Below are 23,369 nucleotides of genomic sequence, written 5' to 3'. Positions count from 1 at the left end.
CTCTCACTCAGCTGTGCCTCCTGGCCTCCAGGGTGGGCTGATGGTCAGACAGGCTCAAGTCCGAGGGCCTCAGAGGAGGGGAATGTGAGCACAAGCAGACCGGAAACAGCTGGCCTTCTGGGTTGGAAAAGCCCGACAACTCAGGGGCTTCTTGTCTCTGGGGGAGTAAAGGGCAGAGGCAGTGGGGGCCCGAGGACAGGCCCCCTGCTTCACCTCTGGATCGATCTACTCACCCGAGGCTGGGAACCCTGGGAGGGGGGCCAGGCATCAGGGTGGACGCGCCTGCCAGGAAGAGGCTGTCCCTGTTTTCTCTCAGGTGGCCTGAACCTGACTATGCCTCTGGGACCCCAAGCAGGTCCCGTGGCAGGTGTCCCAGGGGTCAAGGTGAGGCTTCAGGCCAGGTGGCCTGTCTTCCTCAGGAAGTCAAGGTCATCGGCTCCCAGAGAGCTCCCTGAATCTGGAGCCGTATCCCACGCTGGTCCCAGCCCTCCCGTGACAGGGCACCACGTCACGTCCCACCCCAGCTGCCCCGCCGCCACCCGGGCAGTCTCCATTTCCTGCCCAGCCCGACTCCCAGCAGCAGCCCTGCCCTGGGCCGGCCTCGGGCGTCTCTGGGCTTGGAGCAGGGCTTGCCCTGGCCAAGTTCATCTCTAGAGCCTCGGTGCTCCCCGAGGGACAGCGTGGCTCCCGCTCTTGTTTCCTCGCTTGTTTTAGGTGTTTCTCCACTTCTTTAGCCTCTAGGCTAACTTGGAATAAATTGAGCCCTAAGGAAAGCTGATGGGTCTGCCACGGCTCTTAGGCCGGCCTGCTTGGGCACGCACCTGTGTCTACCAGCTCTCCTGGCACAGTGAAACAGCTCTTTTCTGATTTGGCATTATCTGTGGTTTCTAAAAGTGGAAAATCAGACGTTTATAACCCAAAGCCACCCCGATGCAGCCCTTCCTCATCCCTCCATGTTCATTAGCTCAGTTGTCACCCCTGCCCGCTGCCCTGTGTGGGGCTGGAGTGTGGAGGTGAGGCTGGTGGGGGGGGCGGGTGGTGGCCAGGAGGGGATCTAGTCGAGTAGAGAAATTCCTTATTTTACTTATTTTGACTTTTGGTACTGAATCCACCGCTGGTTAACTGGATGCGTCTTCTTGTCTGCTTCCCCCTCCCGCCCTCCTCCTGCCGCACCCCTGCTGCGGACCCGCTCCGCCTCTGTGGGCCAGGTCTCCAGTGGGCGCATCGGTTACAGTGACATGTTCAAGATGCTGAAGCACATGCCACCGCCCTTGGGGCTGGGGAAGAAATGCCCTGCTCATGTCACCTACAAGGTAGACCCTGTCGCCGCTCCCCTGGAGGCTGTCTGTGCTCGCGCGGGCCGCCCATCTCTTCTCGGGCTTGTCTGTCTGCCGCGCTGCTGTCTCGCTGCTGCTTCCTTTCCTCTGCCCTGACCATCTCCACTCCTTTCCCAGACAGAGGGACATGGACGCTGCAATGGGGTCTGTGCACTAGCCCCTTGCCCCCCAGGGATGCCCCCTCTGAGAGCGCCCAGGAGGCTCAGGAAGTCGGAGCCAGAGCCCCCACCTGTCTTTTCCCCTCCTCTTCTCTATCCTAGAAGTGAGGGAACAGACCCATTTTTTTTCACTGAGGCTCTTTTTGTTCTGGGTTCAGAGCCTCACTGGGCTCCTCTGTCCCCTAAGTGCCGGACCTGGCTGTAGTCGCCCGGCCCTCAGCGTCTGACTCTGGGGGAGCAGGGCCTGGAGGGCCTCTGGTGCAGTGGAGACATGCCTCCAGGGCTCTGCAGTGGGAAGGAGGCACTGTGGCATTAAGAGGGTGGGATGCCAGGGAAAGGCACCCTGCTGCCATTCCTGTAGTGTCAAAGGACCACCACAGGGTGAGGACAGCCTGAGGAGCCCACGTGGTCCCATGGCCCCTCCCCCCCTTGCTGAGGGGCATAGGGGCCTGAGCTGCAAGGAGGGGGTACCCTGAGGGACTCTGTGGGCCTCTCTCCCAGGTGGGTGAACAGGTCACGTGACCCAGCCCCAAGCCTGCTCCCACCTGCCCGTGCATCATCCTCAGTCACCCCTCCTGGTATGGAAGCACCTTCCATCCCTCCAGCACCCCACCTGCCTGAGAGTTCCCCCCCGCCGTGCCCCCCAGGGCTCCCCAGCAGACAGAGCCAAACCAGGACCTAGGCTCAGCCAGCATGGGTCTGGAGACTTCCTGCCATCTCCCTCTCTCTGCTTCTGTCCACACTGTCTGTCTCTATGCTCTGAACTTGGACCTGCCCCTGCCACCTGGCTCAGCACAGCCTTTTGGTTGCTGAGCAGCTCCTCTGAGCAACACGAGATGCCTCTGGTGTCTTCCTCAGCCCTCCCCTGCCTGCCATGTGTGTTCTGCCTGCCCGGCACCCTGCATGCAAGGCTTTAGCTGTGTCCCCAAGAAGGAGAGCTCTGTCCACCCTGATACCCAGGGCAGGGTGGGCAGCAGGGCCACGATGGGTGGCTTCCAGAGCTCTTCCAAGCTGTGTTGGCCAACTCCAAGGTTCCAGGCGTGAAGGGACTGGGGGAGGCCTCAGGGTGTGGCAAGCTGGGGAGGGTGATGTGGCCAGGAGGGTCTAGACCTGGGTCACAGGCCCTGTCTGGGGGCCCTCACCTCGCCTCTCTGCCACTCCCTGAGACCCCCGGCCAAGCAGGCAGGAGCCTCTGTGGAAGGTGCCCTGGTTGGCGCTCTCCTCCCTTGGAGATGACGTGCTTGCTCCTCCCCCATGCCAGTTCCTGACCCCTGGCTCCTCTGGAGAGGAGTTCCTTTCTCACCAACACTAATGCTGTCTGCAGGGACATTGTACTCTAGGAAGCCATTTTTCCTGGTGTGCATCACACAGGTGACACATGAGGTCCTGGGGCCCTGATTGGATATCCCACATGGGGCTTTGTCAGCATTTGGAGCCAGAGTCTGGGGTCATGTCTCATGCTCTCCATCAGGCTGAGGATTGGATCTGGAGGCAGGATGCTGGGGGCAGGACTGAGGGCAGAGGATAGGGTTTGCAGAAGACTGGCGGACTCCAGGGAGGGGCTCTGTGCCCCCTCCCCAGTCACTGTCCTGTGGCAGGTGACAAGAGGCTGCTGGGAGAGGACAGGTGGGTCACAGTGCCCCTAGGACTCCACTTGGCCAGTTAGGTGACCTCCCACCCTCAGGATGTCCCAGACACACCTGAGACCCTTTTCCTCTTGGAGATCGCGTAAGCTCAGAGCCTCAAGCTCTGGGCAGCTACTGACTGTGCCCACAGGACTGCAGTGCAGGTTGTTCTGGCCTTAAACATTGAGGGGAGGAAAGAGGGGCGCTCACCTGATGGGCAAACAGGGAGCACAGCTGCCAGGCACTGCCCCCGGTCTGGTCCAGAGCACTTGTATTCCTGCGGGAGTGCACACTGCCGGCTGATCCGGAGGCCCTGTGCAGTGCCTCTTCTCCAGGTCTCTCCCACCAGAGGAAGCTGGTCTCTAAGGCTCCTCCTGCTGCCTTGGGTGAGTGACACTGAGCATCTGCTCCAGGCCTCCTGGCTGGGCGGTGAGAGGCAGAAGCCATGGGTTGATGGGTGCCACTCACTGGGAGCTAAACCTCAGAGCCATGCTCTTCACTGCCCTGCCCAGTCCAGTGCTCCAGGCTGGTGGGGGACATGGTGCTGGGCAGAGCTGTAAAGACAGGGGTCTTCTCTTGTGTCCATGGGCTGTCCTATGGCCCCTCAGCCTTCCTCCTCAGTCAAGGCTAGACACCCTTGTTCCAGCCATGTTCAGTGGGCAGGTATCCCTCTAGCTAAAGACCTGCATATTCTTTCGGAATCCAGGTTTCTGGCATGGCCTCATGCTACAGTCTTTAACTGGACTTGTACTTTTTCTGCAGCCAGGAGAATTCTCAGTTCAGATGAGGGTGGGGATCCAGGGGTGAGTGCAAATGCTAGCAAAACTCCCATCCATCCAACCTCGCTTGGGTGAGGGCAGGGACCAGCCTCCAGAGCCCTCAAGTACCATGTAGTCCTGTGGTGGGGAGACCCAGGGAGGCCTGGCCCTGACCTGACCCCTTGTTCCCAGCCTCTGGTTCAAATGAACACGCCCATCTCCAATGAAGACATGACTGTCCACTTCACGTCCACGCTAATGGCCCTCATCTGGACCGCACTGGAGATCAAACTGGCTCCAGGTGAGCAGGCAGTCTCAAGGGAGGGCACCAGGCCAGGGCCATCAGACCATCCTCGAGGGACACCCGCAGGCAGGTGTTCAGGGAGCGGGTGAGTGGTCCAGTCTGGAGGGGACTGAGGATGGCTGCCCGGGGCACCTCTGTTGGGCACTGACCTTAACCTCTGATAACCATCCTTCATGTTAGCACTGTGATGATCTCGTTTTTATGTAAAGAAATTGAGGTGCAGTGAAACCAAGTGACTTGTCCAGAGCTAGCAAGTGTTGGAGCCATAACACAGCCTGGCCCATTTTCACATGAGCAAGCCCCCCTTCCAGGGTGAAGAGGCTGTGTGCAGCTTCCCCACCCCTCAGAGAGCCCAGTCCCCCTCCCGAGCTCACTGAGAGGACTGTGCCATCCGTGCCACAAAGGAGAGCGGGCCTCCAGCACGTCCCCGGCCCTCACTCTCCTGCCATCACTGCTTCCCCTGCACAGAGGAAGTCAGAGCCTCTGGAGGGGCCCTGCACCACTCCCCTGCATTGTCTTCCTCCCTGCCCTTGAGCTCTGTCCCTGCCTTGCACACTAGGGCTTGTTTTTGTCATCTACCCAAGGACGTTATGCCAGAAATTCTGTACTGTTTCTTGCCCTGTCAATTTTCTCTTTCTGCTTGGTTATTTGTATCAATATTTTGTTATTTCTCCCATCTTTAATAGGTTCTGTTCTTCCCCCACCATCATTTTTCTGTTTTTCTTTCCCTCATAGGTACCTGCTCCTTGAGAGCCGGGTCTGTATTGTCTCTGATTCCTCGTTCCTGGTCTCCAGTCAGATGTTCACCACAGCACTTTGTGGGGCTGCTTTTGTTAGGGCCTCTGTGACCTGCACAGCCTCAGCCCTTATCCTACAGACCTATCTCAGCCTTTTCTCAGTTGTCACTCCTTTCTTTTTGATACCCTTTTCTGTCTCTTTTTCTGGTTCCTCTTATTCCCCACTGAATGTCACTGTGTGCTTCAAACCATTCTCTTTGCCATCTTGTCATCTCACCTATTCCCATGGCTTTAAATATTTTAATCCAGATTTTTCATCTTTGGTCCAGGCCTCCTCCTGGACACCAGTCCTGTATATCCCACAAGGTTCTCACCATCTCCACGTGGAGGCCCAGGAGGCATTCCAAGAGTCACTCGTCGAGCGAGAGCTCCAGGTAGTCCCTGGGGTCTCCAATCTCTGTCAGTGGGAACTCTGTCCTTCCAGCTGCTCAAGCCAAAACCTTTGGAGGCATTCTTAACTCTTTTTTCTTCTTACCTTGATCCATACCTGACTTCTTGTCATATCTCCGACTACCTTCCGAGTGCATCCAGAATATGATCCCTTCTCTACCCTCCTGATCCAAGCCGCACCATTAGTTCTTGACTGCATGGCCGCAGCAGCCCTCTAACTGGTCTGCTTCTGCCCGTGTCCCTTTCAGTCTGCCTTCAGCACAATAGCCAGAATGGCCGTGTTTAAAAATAAAACCATAAAATTAACACACCTCTAGCTAGACTGATCAAGGAGAAAAGGAAGAAGATAACCACCAGTGTGAAGAGCAAAGAGATCCTGAGTCACTACAGACCCTGCTGACTTTAAATGTAAGAAAAGGAGATTTATGAACAACTTTATATCAATAACTTCAACAACTAAATGGAATAGAAACATTCCTTGACACAACTGAAAAAAAAATAGATAAACCTGAATAGTAGCGTGTTTATTAAATAAATTAAAATCGTAATTATAAGCTTTCCAACAAAGAAGTCCCGAACCCAGTTAGCTACTACACTGGTGAAGTCTATCAAATATTTGAGGAGGAAGAAATGCCAATTCTACACAAACATTTACAGAAAATAGAAAAAGAGAGAATATTCTGCAACCTATTTTATGAGGCCAGCATTATTCTGATACAAAAGCTGGACAAAGACGTTATTAGAAAAGAAAGTTACAGACCAACATCCCTCATGAGTATAGAAACAAAAATCTTCAACACAGTGTCAGTGAACTGCATCTCTATATATAATAAAAATACATGGTGACCTAAGTAGGGTTTATCCCAGGAATGAAGGTTGGTTCAAGTTTAAAAATCAATCAATATAAATTAAGATATCAAAGAAGGAAAACTGTATAATCATCTCAGTATCTCTAGAGAAGGCATTTCACAAAATTCAAAATTCATTCCTGATTTTTTTAAAAAGTATGTATTGACTAGAAATTAAAGGAAACTTCCTCAATCTGATCAAGGATATCTATGGAAAACTTATACCATGATTAACAGAGAAAGACTGACTCCTTTGCCCCTAAGATCAAGAGCAGGGCAAGGATGTCTGCTGTCATCATTCTGGTGTAACACCGTAATTGAGGTCCTTGCTATTATAGTGAGTAAAGAGAAATAAATAAGAGGTGTGCCAATCAGAAAGGAAGAAATAAAACCACCTCTATTCACAAGTGACATGTTTCTCTACACAGAAAAGCCTAAAGAGCCTAATAAAATGTTAATAAAACTGTCGCATCTATAAGCCAAGGAATGTTGGAATCCAAAGACTGTTGGGAACTACCAGAAACTGGGAAGAGCAAGGAAGAATTCTTCATTTAACCCTTTGGAGGAAGCACAGTCCTGTCAACACCTTGATTTTTAGCTTCTGGCCTCTAGAACTGGGACAATAAATTTCTAAATAAATAAAGGCATTAAAAATGTGTTACTAAAACTAGTATGTAAGTATAGCAAGGTTGCAGGATACAAGGTCAATATACCAAAAGCAACTGTATTTCTCTGTATGACAATTTAAATTGAAAAATAATTCCATTAAAATCACACCAAAAACATGAAATATTTCTGTATTGCTGGATAATTCTAAAAAATAGATACACACGGTTTGTATGCTGCAAGTTTCAAAATACTAAAGTAATCAAAGAAGACCTAAATAAACCAAGGACTATATCATCATGTTCATGCATCAGAAGACTCAGTATTGCTTTGGTATCATTTCTTTCCATATTGATCAGTAGAATCAGTGTTATCCCAATCAAAACTCCAACAGGCCTTTTGAGGAGAAATTTATAAATCAGTTCTAAAATGTTATGTGGAAAATCAAAAGAACTTGAGTAACCAAAACAATCTTGAAGAAAGAAAATGTTGGAAAACTCATCCTACCTGAATCAAAGACTTTCTATAGTGCTATGTTGACATGTCCTGTCTCATGGTGACAGGATAGACGTAGGTCAATGGAACACAGTAGAGACTCCAGAGATAGACTCACACTTACATAGTCAACTTATTTTTGATGAAGTTGGAAAGGCAATTAATGGAGAAAAGATAAACTTGGCAACAAATAGTGCTGAAAAAATTTACACAACTATATGCCCCTCTTCCCTCATGAAAAAAGATCTTGACATTTACTGTCTTGGTCTCCTCAGGCTGCCATAAAAAGATACCATAAGTGAGTGAATTAAAAACAGAAATTTATTTCTTGCAGCCTGGAGGCTGGAAGTCCAAGATCAAAGGGTAAGGAAGGTAGGTTTCATTACGGGGCTTGTTCTGCTGGCTTGTAGGTGACCAGCTTCTCGGTGTGCCCCACACATCGCCTTCCCTCTGAGCTCACAGAGAGTGAGTGAGGTCTCTGGTGTCTCTTCTTATGAGGACACTAATCCCATAGGTCAGGGCCTCACTCTTACAATCTAATTTCACCTTAATTACTTCCTCCTGGGCCCCATCTCCAAATGCAGTCACATTGGGATGTAAGGCTTCAATACAGTTGGAGATGCGGACACAGTTAGGTGCACAGCACATACCTTTTACCTTGTACCAAAATTAACTTGAAATGCATCATAGATGTAAATGTGAAATGTAAAATTATAAAACCTCTAGAAGAAAACAGGAAGGAAAATCTTGGCAAATGTGGTTTGGGCAAAGATTTTTTTTTTAAGACGTGAAAAGCATGAGCCCCAAAGGAAAACATCGATAAACTATACTTTATCAAATTAAAAACTTCTGCTCTTCAAAAGACATATAAGAAAAATGGAAAGACAACCCAAAGACAGGGAGAAAATATTTGTGAAACACATATCTGACATGGATTTGGTTTCCAGAATATATAAAGACATCTCACAACTCAGTAATATGAAAATAAACAACCCAATAAACATGGGAAGAGATTTGAACACACACATCACCAAAGAAGACATAGGGAAGGCGAGCAAAGTAACTTGTAAAGAAGGTCAGTATCATTAATCATTAGAGAAACCAAAAACAAAGCCATAAAAAGAGAACACTATATGCCAATTGAAATGGTTAAAGTGCTTTTTAGACTGACAATATTAAGTGCTGGTGAGAATGCAGAAAACTGGAATTCTTAAGAGTTGCTGGTATGAATACAAGATAGAATGGCTCCTTTGGAAGACATTTTGGCAGTTCCTGTCACATGGTACAGCCATCCCTTTCCTAAGCGGATGAAGTGAAAGCATATGTCCACCAGAAAAACATAGTGCAAATGCTTACAGCTTATTCATAATTGCCTAAAACTGTAACAATCCAAAAATCCATCAATCATTGATTGGATAAACAAACAGTGGTCTATCCAGACAAGGAGAAAGTACCTGGCAATCAAAAGAAACAGATTCCTAACACATTCGCTGCATGTATTAATCTGAAATGCATCATGCTGAGTGAAAGAAGTCAGACTCAAAAGTCAACACAGTGTGCAATACCACCTGCACGACATTCTGAAGAAGCCAGGACAGCTGGAACAGAAGCGGTGATGGGCATGGACAGGAGGAGCCTAAGGGACCGGCCACAAAGGGCTGGCAGTACCCTGGCAGCCGTGTAGGATCCATGAATTGATTGTAGCAGTAGCTCCATGACTGTGTGTGCACTTGTCAAGATTCATAGAGTGGAGAAACTAGAAAGCGTGGATTTTATTGTCTGTAAATTGTGCCTTAATAAACCTAGTGTTAAAAAAGATAAACCAGAGTATTTTATTCCTCTGCTCAGAACCCTCTGCGGCTTCGCATCTCAGCGTCTCCTGCTGCGCCTCCCCGCCCTCTGACCAGGTTTGCCTTCCCACACGTGTGACACACCAAGGCCTTTGCACCTTCTGGTCCTGTTCCGTCTGCCGGGTCTCACACGCATGCCACCTTCTCAGGAGACCTTTCCTTACGTCTCTGTCTGAACTGCCGCCCTCCTGGTGGGTCTCGCCCCTCACCACTCAGCTTTTCCTCTACGGGGCTTTCCAATCCATGCTTCTTTTGTTTCTGTTCCATCAACTAGCATAGTACTGACATTCGGTGGGCACCCAGTAAATACTGAATGGATGAATGCATGGCAGGAACACGTCCCTATTCCTACTGCGGCCTCTTTCCCGCCACACACACGTCCGCCCACTTGAACGCGCACCTCACACGCCTCTCCCTCTGGGCGGTTCCTGCAGGGAAAGCTCTGCCTCGCCTCCGCGGCGCAGTTCTCCCCACCTTCCTCCCAGGACCAGCTCGGCTGTCCCCCCAGGGGGCTGTGGGATGGCCCCTAACGTCTCTCTCCCCCACCCCAACCCTTGTCGGGCACCAGCGGGCATGAAGCAGCACCAGTGTGACGCAGAGCTGAGGAAGGAGATTTCCTCTGTATGGGCCAATCTGCCCCAGAAGACCCTGGATTTACTGGTGCCACCCCATAAATGTAAGTGGGGGTGAGGTTCCTTCCCCCGGCCCTCTTGTGTCCCATCCAGAAGCAGAGCAGAGAGGCCTGGTGAGGGCGACTGCCGAGCTGCCTTGGGAAGGTGGGCTTGTCTCTTCATTGTCTAGACTTAGCTTGCCTGCAGGGAAAAATGGGCTTAAAGTGGGTGCTCAGGAGCTGAGGGACAAGACAGTCAGGGTTTTATTCTGTTGTACAAATTCACCCATGTTCCTATTGTGGGGGATTTACTGCCAGAAATTCAGAGGAAAGGTCAGGAGACATCAATAGTTAGAGATACCAAAAAGGATGATGTGCTTGGAGATTAAACTCAACCCCTCTGTTGGGAGGAGACGGAAGCGCTTCATGAAGGGCCAGTGTGGCTGCCACTGGGACATGCTGGGCACTCAGGCTCCTGGCTGAGCTCCATGCTCCTGCCTGGGCGTGCCCAGCGGTCCTCACGATGGGGCGCTGTTTCCCCACCCACTCTCCCTCATGCTTTCTGTGGCTCTTCTGTCCCCTTTCTCCTCCGAATCCAAGCTCTGTGATCTCTCCCTTGCCTACTTCTCTCCAGCCGATGAAATGACAGTGGGGAAAGTCTATGCAGCTCTGATGATCTTCGACTTCTACAAACAGAACAAAACCACCAGAGACCAGACTCACCAAGCTCCAGGAGGCCTGTCCCAGGTACCTGGTTCCAGGATTTCCCAGAATGGCTAACTCTGAGTACCTTCACTTGTGGGACAGCAGACAACCATTCCTTTCCTGGAGAGAGTGCAGGGGAAAAGGACAAAGAGAAGTTTTTGCAGCTGCCTCTCTGGCCCCCAAAGTCAGGAACCCATACAGCCTAAGGCTTTCTGTTAGCCGGCTGCTTGCTGGTGATGGGGAGCTCCTTACTTGGAGAGCTAGAATTCAGGGAAGAAGGTAAGGGGGCTGAGAACAGAGGCAATACCACTTTTTTAGGTGGTAGAAGAAATAACTGATGAAGAATACTGGAGGAGGTGGATTTTGGAGTTGCAAGAAGAATCCGTTTACTCTGCACACAGGCAGGTTCAAACGGACAGGTCCAAGTTATGGATTGTTCCCCTTGTGACTGACAGGGATGTCTGGGGGCCTGTCTTTCGCATGTCATTCTTCAAAGATAACAACTTGCTCCCACAGCCAAACCCTCAGTGACCATAAGTAGACTCTGTCTAGAAAGTTATCCAAAGGTCAGAGCTTACAGGGACACTTACTCACCGTGGGATGGGAACTCTGTGGTGCCCATACTACAGGCCCCCATTTCCTCTATTGGAGACACCATCCTAGCTCTGAAATCTCAGAATTCTGCTCCATCTAGGGCTCTGGCAGGCCCACAGTCAGTCGAAGCTGATGATGTGATCAACTCTTTTTGCCATTTGTAATGGGATCCACACTTTGTAGGTAGGGAAACTGAGGCTCCAAGAAGTGAAACAACTTTCCTGATGTCGCTTACAGGCCAGGCTGAAAGAAGGGCCCTGGCTGCCTCTCACATAAGGGTGGGGATGGCACAGGGCTGGCCCTGGCATCTCTGAGATGTGCCATCAGGGCAGGTCTCTGAGGGGCGGTTGTGCCCTCAGAGCTCCCCCTCTTCCCTGTGTCGGCCCTGCAGATGGGCCCTGCATCCCTGTTCCACCCTCTGAAGGCCACACTGGAGCAGGTGCAGCCGGCTTTGCTCCGAGGAGCCCGCGTTTTCCTTCGGCAGAAGAGCTCAGCGTCCCTCAGCAACGGCGGGGCTGTGTGAGTACCTAGGGCAGCCAGGAGAAAGCAGGGGTCCCGGTTCCCTACCTCCTGTGCTCACTCCCGCTGCCCACTGCGTTCCTGGGCTGTGGGCAGTGCTCCAGGACAGGAGGTCCTCCACTCCCATCACAGCTTTTGGGGATTGGCTCCACTGTCCACCCCACACTCACCTCCACCCAGGTGTGTCCTTGTGGGCACTGCATAGAAGCTAGTCCAGGACTGCTGCTTGAATGATGGTGAGTGGTGGTGGACTCTAAAATCAGTTCCCGTGACATCAGATGCGTGCCTCTGGCAGCGTGGAGCCCAACTGTCTGCTCCCACTGTGCACGCATATTCCTCTTTCAGGGGAGGGTCTCTGCTTCTGCTTCCCCATTGGCTCTTGAGGCCTGCACACTGTTAAGAAAGTATTGTTTATACCTCCTGTCCTCCCCCTACCCCATTCTCTTAAATAGCATGTTAGTGTGTTAACCTTCCTAACCCCCTTAGGACATAGTTCTCTTCAGATCGCCTTTCTGTATTGATTTCTGAAGCAATTGTAATTTGTAGACAAATTGGTAAGATCCTTTTCTGTGCTATAACTCTCGCCACAATAATTCTTGGTAACAGGCCACCCAAAACCTAGTGCGGCAAAATAACAATCCCTTTATTTTCCACACTGTGAGCTGCTAAGTGGTAAGTGGTGCAAGCTGGAGACTGGGGCACATTCCCTCAGCCACCCCTAGGCCGTGTCTGCTGACATCCCACTGGCCCAGGCAAGTCGAGGGATGAGCCCTGAAAACCACTTGTGCCATGCCTTGCCTAGCAAGGGCTGAGGGACTGGGCCCAGTACCCAGCCTGCCCTCCTAGAGAAAGATGAGGTCAGGCATAGCATATGTGATAGGCTCCCGATTTCTTCCTTTCCTGCACATTTGGACATTCTTTTTTTAGGCCTAATTTTGTTTCTTGGACTGTTAATCAGCTTTTGCTGAGTAACAAACTGCCATAATTCAGCAATGTGTTGTGTGTGTTTTGGGGCCAACCTGGCAGTCCTTTGGGGCTGGGCCTGGGCTAGCTCCTCTGGGGCCGATGGGTACATGGTGGCTTATTCTCACGCCCAGGGTCTGGGCTCATCACCTAGTGAGAGTCTGAGAATAGCCAGGCCTCAGAGGGAAGCCAGAGCATGGGTGTTCAGACCTCTCCTTGTGCCCTGTTGAAAAAGCAAGTTGCCTGGCCAGGCCTGAGGCCCCCCAAGGTGTGGGTGACTCTGCAGGAGCACACGTCCAGAGGGGGAGACACCACAGAATGCCAGGAGAGCCAGACCAAAGCAGTGAGCGCTCTCTTAGGAACACTGCTTTCCTGAAGAGCGCCCTCGGGCCCTGGGGACTGGCCTCCCAGAGCCCCGGGAAGGCCCCTGTGCTCCCAATTTCCTTTCTCCATCCTGCTTAAGACCCCCGTTTTTGCATTTTAAAGTTAAATAGTTGATTCTGAGTATGTGAGTGTGGGTTGGAGAGGGTGGAGTGCTAAGATACCCTTTTTGATTGATGGGAGTCAGGCTTTCCACTCAGGTAAATGAATGCCTCTTATTTCCCTGTTACAACTTCTGCATGTATCAGTTGTCACTCTTCTTTATTGCAAGTGAGAGAGCGCACTCATTCAGCCTGGGTGAAGTGGCAGGGAGGTGTGAGTGCAGCCTGGCTCCCAGTGCGGTGGCCTCAGGAGCACGCAGACCTCAAGGCAGCTCCATCCTCCTTGTCAGGTCAGCCGTTCCTGAGGCTGCACGGCAGGGTGCAGGGGAGACGCAGTGTGTGAGGACGGAGCGTGCTCTTCTCGGAAGCCCCAGCAGGGACCGGCCTGGGCATTAGTGTGGCCAGCTGAAACCCTCATGTCCCCACCCCCAGTCTGAGCTCAGGGTGTGGTTGATGCCACTCAGCCTGCGTGACTGCGAATGGAACAGTGTCACAGGCAGCAGGAACCCAGGCAAATGCTCGGCAGTTCCAGTGTCTGTGGCAGACATGATAAGGAGGACAGACCCTGACAGGGAAAGGCAGCAGGTGGGGTGCGTGTGCCGGGGATGGCCTCCCCGAAAAGAAGACACTTGAGCCTAGATCTGCAGGGCAGAAAGGCCTCCCTGCCTGGAGGTCAGGGGGCTTGGGAGGAGTGAGTGACTGTGGAGGTGAGGAAGGGGCAGGTCCTCAGGAGGGCGCTGTGAGCTCTCTGGGCTGGCTGTGCACCAGCACAGGAAGGATGTCCTAAGCTACTGTTCTGCACGCTGTACACATGCGGTCTTTGCCATGATCAATCCCTGCTTCCATGGCACACGTGAGTCCCTGTCTAGGGCTGAGGAACCAGCCACACGTCCCCAGACAAGGAAGTGGTGGACCCAGGCTTCCCCTGGATGGGTGGCCAGGGTCACCTCTCCTCTGCCCATTCTGAGCCCTGGCATTGGGTCCACATCTCTTGCTGCGCCTCCGATTATGACGCCGTGGACCTCAAGGGTATTGGTTTCCGGTAGCTTCTTCCTGGTAGCCAGGCCCTGGGTGGGCATTCTGTGGCCGCTGAGCCGACAGGGCCATCCTTTCCTCTCCACAGATAGACCCAAGAGGGCTGCATTGAGGAATCTGTTTCCCGAGTCACCCAGAAGGCCCAGAAGGCACCCCAGGAAGTGAGAACGCCCCTGGCACATGGCCACTCCACAGAGATCCCAGCGGTACAGCCAGGAAGATCCGTGGGGGCCCCCAGGGCTGGGGGGCCAGGCAAGGGAGACTGACAGGGGTGTGAGACATAGCTGGGGTGGGCTCGGGGAGCAGGAGTAACTGGGAGGCTGCCGTATCTCCAGGCCGTGGATGTCCAGATGCAGGGCATGGCCCTGAGAGGCTCTGCTGGAGAACCCCAACCTGGGCTGGAGAGCCAGCGCTGAGCGGCATCCATGCCTCACCTGGCGGCAGACTCAGGTGGGTGGTCTGGGAAGGTCAGGGTCATGGGAGGACGTGGGTGGTGAGGAGTCCTTGCGTAGGGAGGGTTTGTGTCCCGGGTGTGGGCTTGGCTGGGATGGACTCCTCCTGGCGTCATGGTGGCCAGTATACCGTCAGCCCCTTTGGGTGTCCCCAGAACGCAATGCTGGTCTGTAGAGGTGTGGCCAGGCCAGCCGCCCGCCTGTGCTGGGCATCCTGTCTGGGCACTATGGCCTCCAGCCTCATGCCCCTGGCCCAGCCTGTCCCTCCCTGAAACACCCCAGCTGCTGCCCTCCTCCAGGGAACACACCCAGCGCCTCACACATTGGTTCACCCTTTGCCCCTTCACGTCCTTGAGGCCTCAGAAGTTCCGGGGATGCCCTGCCTTTTTCTCTCTCTGGACACTGGAGGCAGTGTCCCCTCCTTCCTCTGCTTTTTTTAGGACATTGAACCAAGCGGGAAGGCCCCTTGGGTGGGGAGCTGTGACTTTGCATACTTCCTGGGCTGTTGAGCGGCCTGCAGACCCGAGGCTGTGACAGTGGTCTCTGCTTTCACTTGCCAGTTAGGTGAGGGGCCAGAGAGGGGCTTGGCCTGTGCCTCAGACCTTCAAGGCCTGCCCAGGACTGTGCCAGCTCCAGTTAGCCCAAGAGTTGCCTGAGCCCTCTGTGTGTTTCTTCCAGCCCTGTCCCTGCCTCCTTTTTTGTGGTTTCTGGTTCTGTACAGTTTATATAATATGGACTTCATTCTTGTAACTTTCTCCTCTGTCGCTCCCACTGGTAGTGCTTCTGTCCTCTTCCAGTTCCTCACACTGACTGGCTCGGTGGAGTCAGGGCCTGGCCCCCTCCCTCGAGTGAACGCGCAAATTCTCTGTTCCATGCCTCTTCTCCCTCCTTTTTTTCTTTCTTTTGGCATCGTTAATGTACAATTACATCAGCAACATTGTGGTTACTAGATTCCCCCCATTATCAAGTCCCCACCACATACCCCATTACAGTCACTGTCCATCAGCGTAGTAAGATGCTGTAGAGTCACTTCATGTCTTCTCTATGTTATACTGCCTTTCCCATGTCCCTCCCCCACCTTATACGTTCTAATCATAATGCCCACCTTTCCCCCTTATCCCTCCCTTCCCACCCACCCTCCCCAGTCTCCTTCCCTTTGGTAACTGTTAGTCCATTCTTGGGTTCTGTGAGTCTGCTGCTGTTTTGTTCCTTCAGATTTTGCTTTGTTCTTATGCTCCACAGATGAGTGAAATCATTTGATACTTATCTTTTCCCACCTGGCTTATTTCACTGGGCATAATACCCTCTAGCTCCATCCATGTTGTTGCAAATGGTAGGATTTGTTTTCTTCTTATGGCTGAATAATATTCCATTGTGTATATGTACCACCTCTTCTTTATCCATTCATCTACTGATGGACACTTAAGTTGCTTCCATTTCTTGGCTGCTGTAAATAGTACTGCGATAAACATAGCGCACATGTCTTTTTCAAACTATACTGCTGCATTCTTAGGGTAAATTCCTAGGAGTGGAATTCCTGCGTCAAATGGTATTTCTATTTTGAGCATTTTGAGGAATCTCCATACTGCTTTCCACAATGGTTGAACTGATTGACATTCCCACCAGCAGTGTAGGAGGGTTCCCCTTTCTCCACATCCTCGCCGACATTTGTTGTTTGTCTTTTGGATGGCAGCCATCCTAACTGGTGTGAGGTGATATCTCATTGTGGTTATAATTTGCATTTCTCTGATAATTAGGGATGTGGAGTATATTTTCATGTGCCTGTTGCCCATCTGAATTTCTTCTTTGGAGAAGTGTCTGTTCAGCTCCTCTGCCCATTTTTAAATTGACTTCTTAGCTTTTTGTTTGTTGAGGTGCATGAGCTCTTTATATATTTTGGATGTCAACCCCTTATTGGATATGCCATTTATGAATATATTCTCCCATTCTGTAGGGTAACTTTTTGTTCTATTGATGGTGTCCTTTGCTGTACAGAAGCTTTTCAGTTTGACATAGTCCCACTTGTTCATTTTTTATTTTGTTTCCCTTGCCCTGGGAGATATGTTCATGAAGAAATTGCTCATATTTATGTCCAAGAGATTTTTGCCTATGTTTTTCTCTAAGACTTTTATGGTTTCATGACTTACATTCAGGTCTTCCATCCATTTTGAGTGTACTTTTGTGTATGGGGTTAGACAGTAATCCAGTTTCATTCTCTTGCATGTAGCTGTCCAGTTTTGCCAACATCAGCTGTTGAGGAGGCTGTCATTTCCCCACTGTATATCCATGGCTCCTTTATCATATATCAGTTGACCACATATGCTTGGGTTTATATCTGGATCTCTAGTCTGTTCCATTGGTCTATGGGTCTGTTCTTGTGCCAGTGCCAAATTGTCTTAATTACTGTGGCTTTGTAGTAGAGCTTGAAGTCAGGGAGTGTAATTCCCCCCACTTTATTCTTCTTTCTTAGGATTGTTTTGGTTATTTGAGGTCTTTTGTGGTTCCATATGAATTTTAAAACTATTTTGCTCTAGTTCATTGAGAATGCTATTGGTATTTTGATAGGGATTGCATTTAATCTGTAGATTGCTTTAGGCAGGATGGCCATTTTGACAATATTAATTCTTCCTATCCATGAGCACAGGATGTGTTTCCATTTACTGGTATCTTCTTTAATTTCTCTCATGAGTGTCTTGTAGTTTTCAGAGTATAAGTCTTTCACTTCCTTGGTTAGGTTTATTCCTAGATATTTTATTCTTTTTGATGCAATTGTGAATGGAATTATTATCCTGATTTCTCTTTATGCTAGTTCATTGTTAGTATATAACAATGCAACAGATTTCTGTGTATTAATTTTGTATCCCACAACTTTAATGAATTCAGATATTCTATCTAGTAGTTTTGGAGTGGATTCTTGAGGGTTTTTTATGTACAGTGTCATTCATCATGCAAAACAGTGTCAATTTACCTTCTTCCTTGCCAATCTGGATGCCTTGTATTTCTTTGTTTTGTCTGAATGCCATGGCTTGGACCTCCAGTACTATGTTGAATAAAAGTAGGGACAGTGGGCATCCTTGTCTTGTTCCCGATCTTAGGGGAAAAGCTTTAAGCTTCTCTCTGTTAAGTATAATGTTGGCTGTGGGTTTGTCATATATGGCCTTTATTATGTTGAGGTAATTGCCCTCTATACCCATGTTGTGGAGAGTTTTTATCATGAATGGGTGTTGAATTTTGTCGAATGCTTTTTCAGCATCTATGGAGATAATCATGTGGTTTCTGTCCTTTTTGTTGATGTGATGGATGATGTTGATGCATTTTTGAATGTTGTATCATGCTTCCATTCCTGGGATGAATCCCACTTGATCATGATGGATGATCTTTTTGATGTATTATTGAATTCAGTTTGCTAATATTTTGTTGAGTATTTTTGCATCTATGTTTATCAGGGATATTGGTCTGTAATTTTCTTTTTTTGTGGTGTCTTTGCCTGGTTTAGGTATTAGAGTGGTGTTGGCCTCGTAGTATGAGTTTGGGAGTATTCCCTCCTCTTCTACTTTTTGGAAAACTTTAAGGAGGATGGGTATTTGGTCTTCATTAAATGTTTGATAATATTCAGCAGTGAAACCATCTGGTACAGGTGTTTTGTTCTTAGGTAGTTTTTTTATTACCAATTCAATTTCTTTGCTGGTAATTGGTTTATTCAGGTTTTCTGTTTCTTCCTTGGTCAGCCTTTGTAGGTTGTATTTTTCTAGAAAATTGTCCATTTCTTCTAGGGTATCCAGTTTGTTAGCATATAATTTTTCATAGTATTCTCTCATAATTCTTTGTATTTCTGTGGTGTCCATGGTGATTTTTCCTTTCTCATTTTTGATTCTGTGTATGTGTGTAGACTCTCTTTTTTTCTTGAAAAGTCCGGTAGGGGGTTATTGATTTTGTTTATTTTCTCACAGAACCAGCTCCTGCTTCCATTGATTCTTTCTGTTGTTTTATTCTTCTCAATTTTATTTATTTCTGCTTTAATCTTTATTTTGTCCCTCCTTCTACTGACTTTGGGCCTCATTTGTTCTTCCTTTTCTAGTTTCATTAATTAAAAGTTTAGACTGTTCATTTGAGATTGTTCTTCTCTCCTGAGGTGGACCTGTATTGCCATATATTTCCCTCTTAGTACTGCCTTTGCTGCGTCCCACAGATTTTGTGTTGTTGAATTATTATTGTCATTAGTCTCCAAATATTGCTTGATCTCTGTTTTTATTTGGTCATTGATCCATTGATTATTTAGGAGCATGTTATTAAGCCTCCATGTGTTTGTGGGCTTTTTCATTTTCTTTGAGTAATTTATTTCTAGTTTCATACCTTTGTGATCTGAGAAGCTAGTTGGTATAATTTCAATCTTTTATAATTTACTGAGGCTCTTTTTGTGGCCTAGTATATGATCTATTCTTGAAAATGTTCCATGTGCACTTGAGAAGAATGTGTATCCTGTTGCTTTTGGAAGGATTGTTCTGTAGATGTCTGTTAAGTATATCTGTTCTAATACATTGTTCAGTGCCTCTGTCTATTTATGTTCTGTCTGGTTGATCTGTCATTCAGAATGAGTGGTGTGTTGAAGTCTTTCAAAATGAACGCATTGCATTCTATTTCCCCCTTTAATTCTATTAGTATTTGTTTCACATATGTAGGTGATCCTGTGTTGGAGGAATAGATATTTATAATAGTTATATCCTCTTGTTGGACTAACCCCTTTATCATTATGTAATGTCCTTCTTTGTCTCTTGTGACTTTCTTTGTTTTGAAGTCTATTTTGTCTGATACAAGTACTGCAACTCCTGCTTTTTTTCTCCCTATTAGTTGCATGAAATATCTTTTTCCATCCCTTTACTTTCAGTCTGTGTATGTTTTTGAATTTGAAGTGAGTCTCTTGTAGGCAGCATATAGATGGGTCTTGTTTTTTTTATCCATTCAGTGACTCTACATCTTTTGATCAGTGCATTCAGACCATTTACATTTAGGGTGATTATCGATAGGTATGTACTTATTGCCATTGCAGGCTTTAGATTTGTGGTTACCAAAGGTTCAAGGGTAATACCCTTACTATCTAACAATCTAATTTAACTCATTTCGTATGCTATTACAAACACAACCTAAAGGCTCTCTTTGTTGTTTCTTTTTTCCTCCTTTTTCTTCCTCCTCCATTCTTTATATGTTACATATCATATTCTGTACTCTTTGTGTATTCCCTTGGGTGACATCTGTTTAGCCTTAAGAATACTTCCATCTATAGGGGTTCCTCCAAAATATACTGTAGAGGTGGTTTGTGGGAAGTAAATTCTCTCAGCTTTTGCTTATCTGAAAATTGTTTAATCCCTCCTTCAAATTTAAATGATAACCTTGCTGGGTAGAGTATTCTTGGTTGAAGGCCCTTCTGCTTCATTGCAGTAAATATATCATGCCACTCCCTTCTGTCCTGTAAGGTTTCTGCTGAGAAGTCTGATGATAGCCTGATGGGTTTTCCTTTGTATGTGATCTTTTTTCTCTCTCTAGCTGCTTTTAAAAGTCTGTCTTTATCATTAATCTTTGCCATTTTAATTATTATATGTCTTGATGTTGTCTTCCTTGGGTCCCTTGTTTTGGGAGATCTGTGCATCTCAATGGCTTGAGAGACTATCTCCTTCCCCAGATTGGGGAACTTTTCAGCAATTACCTCCTCAATGACACTTCCTATTCCTTTTTCTCTCTCTTCATCTTCTGGTATCCCTATTATGCAAATATTGTTTGTTTTGGATTGGTCACACAGTTCTCTCAGTATTCTTTCATTCTTAGAGATTCTTTTTTCTCTCTGTGCCTCAGCTTCTTTATATTCCTCTTCTCTAATTTCTATTCCATTTACCGTCTCTTCTACTACATCTAATCTGCTTTTAAGTCCATCCATTGTATGTTTCATTTCAGATATAGAATTTCTTAATGATTGAATCTCTGTCGTAAATTCATTCCTGAGTTGTTGAATATTTTTCTGTACCTCCATGAGCATGTTGATGATTTTTATTTTGAACTCTCTTTCAGGCAGATTGGTGAGTTCCATTTCATTTGGCCCTTTTTCTGGGGTTTGTGAAATTTTTGTCTGAACCATGTTCTTTTGATGTTTCATATTTCTGTGTGGTGCCCACTAGTGCCCCGAAGCTCCAGTCTCTGGAGCTGCTCAGCCCCTAGAATGAGGCTGGGGGTCATAGGGGAGTGGAACTGGTGCCTGGAGGGAGGAAAGATCTGTTTCATGATCCCTGTCTGTGGTGCCTGTCTCTAGTGTCAGAGCCAGTGGGCTGAGTACACTGGTGTAAACCTCTGTGCTTGGCATCCCCAACTATTGTAGACGGGGCCTCCCCCCAGCTGGCCTGATGCCAGCACAGTGACTGCCAGTTTGTGAGCAGGTGCTGTCAAGCCAGGAGGAAGGCTTGGCAGGCTGCATATCCCAGTGCTGGGCCTCGGAGCTGAGTAGCCAGCCAGGGGAGTGGAGCGCCTGAAGCTCCCCAAATTTCCTAATCTGCTGGGAAGAGCATGCCCAGACAACCTTGTCCCCCTGTCCCTTCTCCCATGCAGCAAGCTCTGTGAAAATGCCACACCTTCAGCAGCCCTCTCACTGCTAGGAAGCCTCTCAGACCACCTGCCTTTCCCTTGTCCCAGAACAGCAGGTGTGGATCCCATCCTCCACAAATGGCCGGAATCTGTCTGTCAAGCACTCCACCTGTCCCAGCTCTCCATACTCCAGAGCACCACACAGTGTAGGTTTCTGCTTGCAAAGCAGATCTCCAGGGCCAGGTGTTCAGCAGTTCCAGGCTTCCACTCCCTCTCCGCCCCATTTCTTTTCCTCCCGCCGGTGAGCTGGGGTGAGGGAAGGACCTGGGTCCTGCCAGATAAAGTTTTTCTTACGTTACCCTGTTTTGTGTGGTCTGCTCTGTTCATGAGGTATGTGTGCAGTCTGGTGCAGCCTTCTTTCCAGTTGCTATGCTAGGGTAAGTTGTATTAACTATATTTTTCACACTATCTGTGGTTTTTAGAGGAGTTCTCTGTCTCACCTCTCATGCTGCTGGGATTACATTGAATCTGTAGATTGCTTTAGGCAGGATGGCCATTTTGGCAATATTAATTCTTCCTATCCATGAGCATTGTGTATGTTTCCATTTACTGGTGTCTTCTTTAATTTCTCTCATGAGTGTCTTATAGTTTTCAGAGTAAAGGTCTTTCACTTTCTTGGTTAGGTTTATTCCTAGATACTTTATTCTTTTCGATGCAATTGTAAATGGAGTTGTTTTCCTGATTTCTTTTTCTGCTAGTTCATTGTTAGTATATAGGAATGCTACACATTTCTGTGTATTCATTTTGTATCCTGTAACTTTGCTAAATCCAGTTATTAGTTCTAATAGTTTTTTGGTGGAGTCCTTAGGGTTTTGTATGTATAATACCATGTCATCTGCAAACAGTGACAGTTTAACTTCTTCCTTACCAATCTTAATGCCTTTTATTTCTTTGTGTTGTCTCCTTGCTGTGGCTAAGACCTCCATTACTATGTTGAAGAAAATGGGGAGAATGAACATCCTTGTCTTGTTCCTGATCTTAGAGGAAAAGCTTTCGGCTTTTTGCTGTTAATTATGATGTTGGCTGTGGGTTTGTTGTAATGGCCTTTATTGTGTTGAAGTATGTTCCCTCTATATCCATTTTTTAAGAGTTTTTATCATGAATGGATGTTGTATTTCGCCAAATGCTTTGCAGCATCTACTGAGACAATTGTGATTTTTGTCCTTTTTGTTAATGTGGTGTTTTATACTGATTGATTTATGAATATTGTACCATCCTTGCATCCCTAGAATAAATCCCACTTGGTAATGATGGATGATCTTATTAAATTCAGTTAGCTAATACCTTATTGTCGATTTTTGCATCTATGTTCATCAGGGATATTAGTCTGTAACTTTCTTTTTTTGTGGGGTTTTTGTTTAGTTTTAACTAGACTCATAGAATGAGTTGGAAGTATTCCCTCCTCTTCTGCTTCTTGGAATACTTTAAGGAGGATGGGTATAAGCTTTTCTTTAAATGTTTGATAAATTCAGCCATGAAGCCATCTGGTCCAGGGGTTTTGTTTTTAGGTAGTGTTTTTATTACCAATTTGATTTCATTGCTGATAATTGGTCTGTTCAGATCTCCTGTTTCTTCCTGGGTCGGTCTTAGAAGGTTGTATTTTTCTAGAAAGTTGTCCATTTCTTGTGGGTTGTCCACTTTATTGACATATACTTTTTCATAGTATTTTTTAATAATTATTTGTATTTCTATGGTATCCATTGTGATTATTCCTTCTTCATTTCTGATTATGTTTATGTGTGTACACTCTCTTTTTTTCTTGATAAATCTGGTTAGGGGTTTATCTATTTTGTTTTTTTTCTCAAAGAACCAGCTCCTGGTTTCATTGATTCTTTCTGTTGTTTTATTCTTCTCTGAAAGGAAAGCAGCGACACACAGCAGCAATTCACCGGAGAATTCCGCTTTATTGGGGAAAGGTGCTGGGTTATATAGGAAGGGGCATGGGGTGATTGTGGTGTTACTTCTACGGGGCTGGTGGCTGTTGGCTAGGTGCTGGGAGTGGGAGTGGGGAGATAGGTGATTGGTCTTTAGGTGGCGCCGTCGGGAACCGAGGACCCGGAAGAGAAGCCGGAAGTTCGCCATCTTACTGGTGGGGGCCCTTCATTCCCCCCTTTCTCCTCTATGGGGTTGTGGACGTTTTCTTTCTGACTGCTTCCTGCTGAACGGGGGCAGAGAAGGGAGTGAGGGCTTGAGGATTGGGGGGAAAGGGTTGAT

At 48.0% G+C, this 23,369-nt stretch overlaps 1 protein-coding gene across 1 annotated transcript in view; it reads left to right on the top strand.

The window, feature by feature from the left end:
- The window catches only part of LOC118911830 (voltage-dependent N-type calcium channel subunit alpha-1B-like), a 36,954-nt gene that overhangs the window by 260 nt on the left and 13,325 nt on the right, over window positions 1–23,369 (top strand). Inside the window, 8 exon segments of the mRNA XM_057505415.1 lie at window positions 317–384; window positions 1,209–1,313; window positions 4,071–4,179; window positions 9,737–9,844; window positions 10,413–10,525; window positions 11,469–11,596; window positions 14,165–14,300; window positions 14,412–14,543. Coding sequence (XP_057361398.1) covers window positions 317–384; window positions 1,209–1,313; window positions 4,071–4,179; window positions 9,737–9,844; window positions 10,413–10,525; window positions 11,469–11,596; window positions 14,165–14,300; window positions 14,412–14,543 — 899 coding nt within the window.

This window comes from Manis pentadactyla, chromosome 8, assembly GCF_030020395.1.
Source record: "Manis pentadactyla isolate mManPen7 chromosome 8, mManPen7.hap1, whole genome shotgun sequence".
NCBI classification, from domain to species: Eukaryota; Metazoa; Chordata; class Mammalia; order Pholidota; family Manidae; genus Manis; species Manis pentadactyla.
Note: the sequence above shows the minus strand (reverse complement) of the source record. Positions and strands in the feature narration are given on the sequence as shown.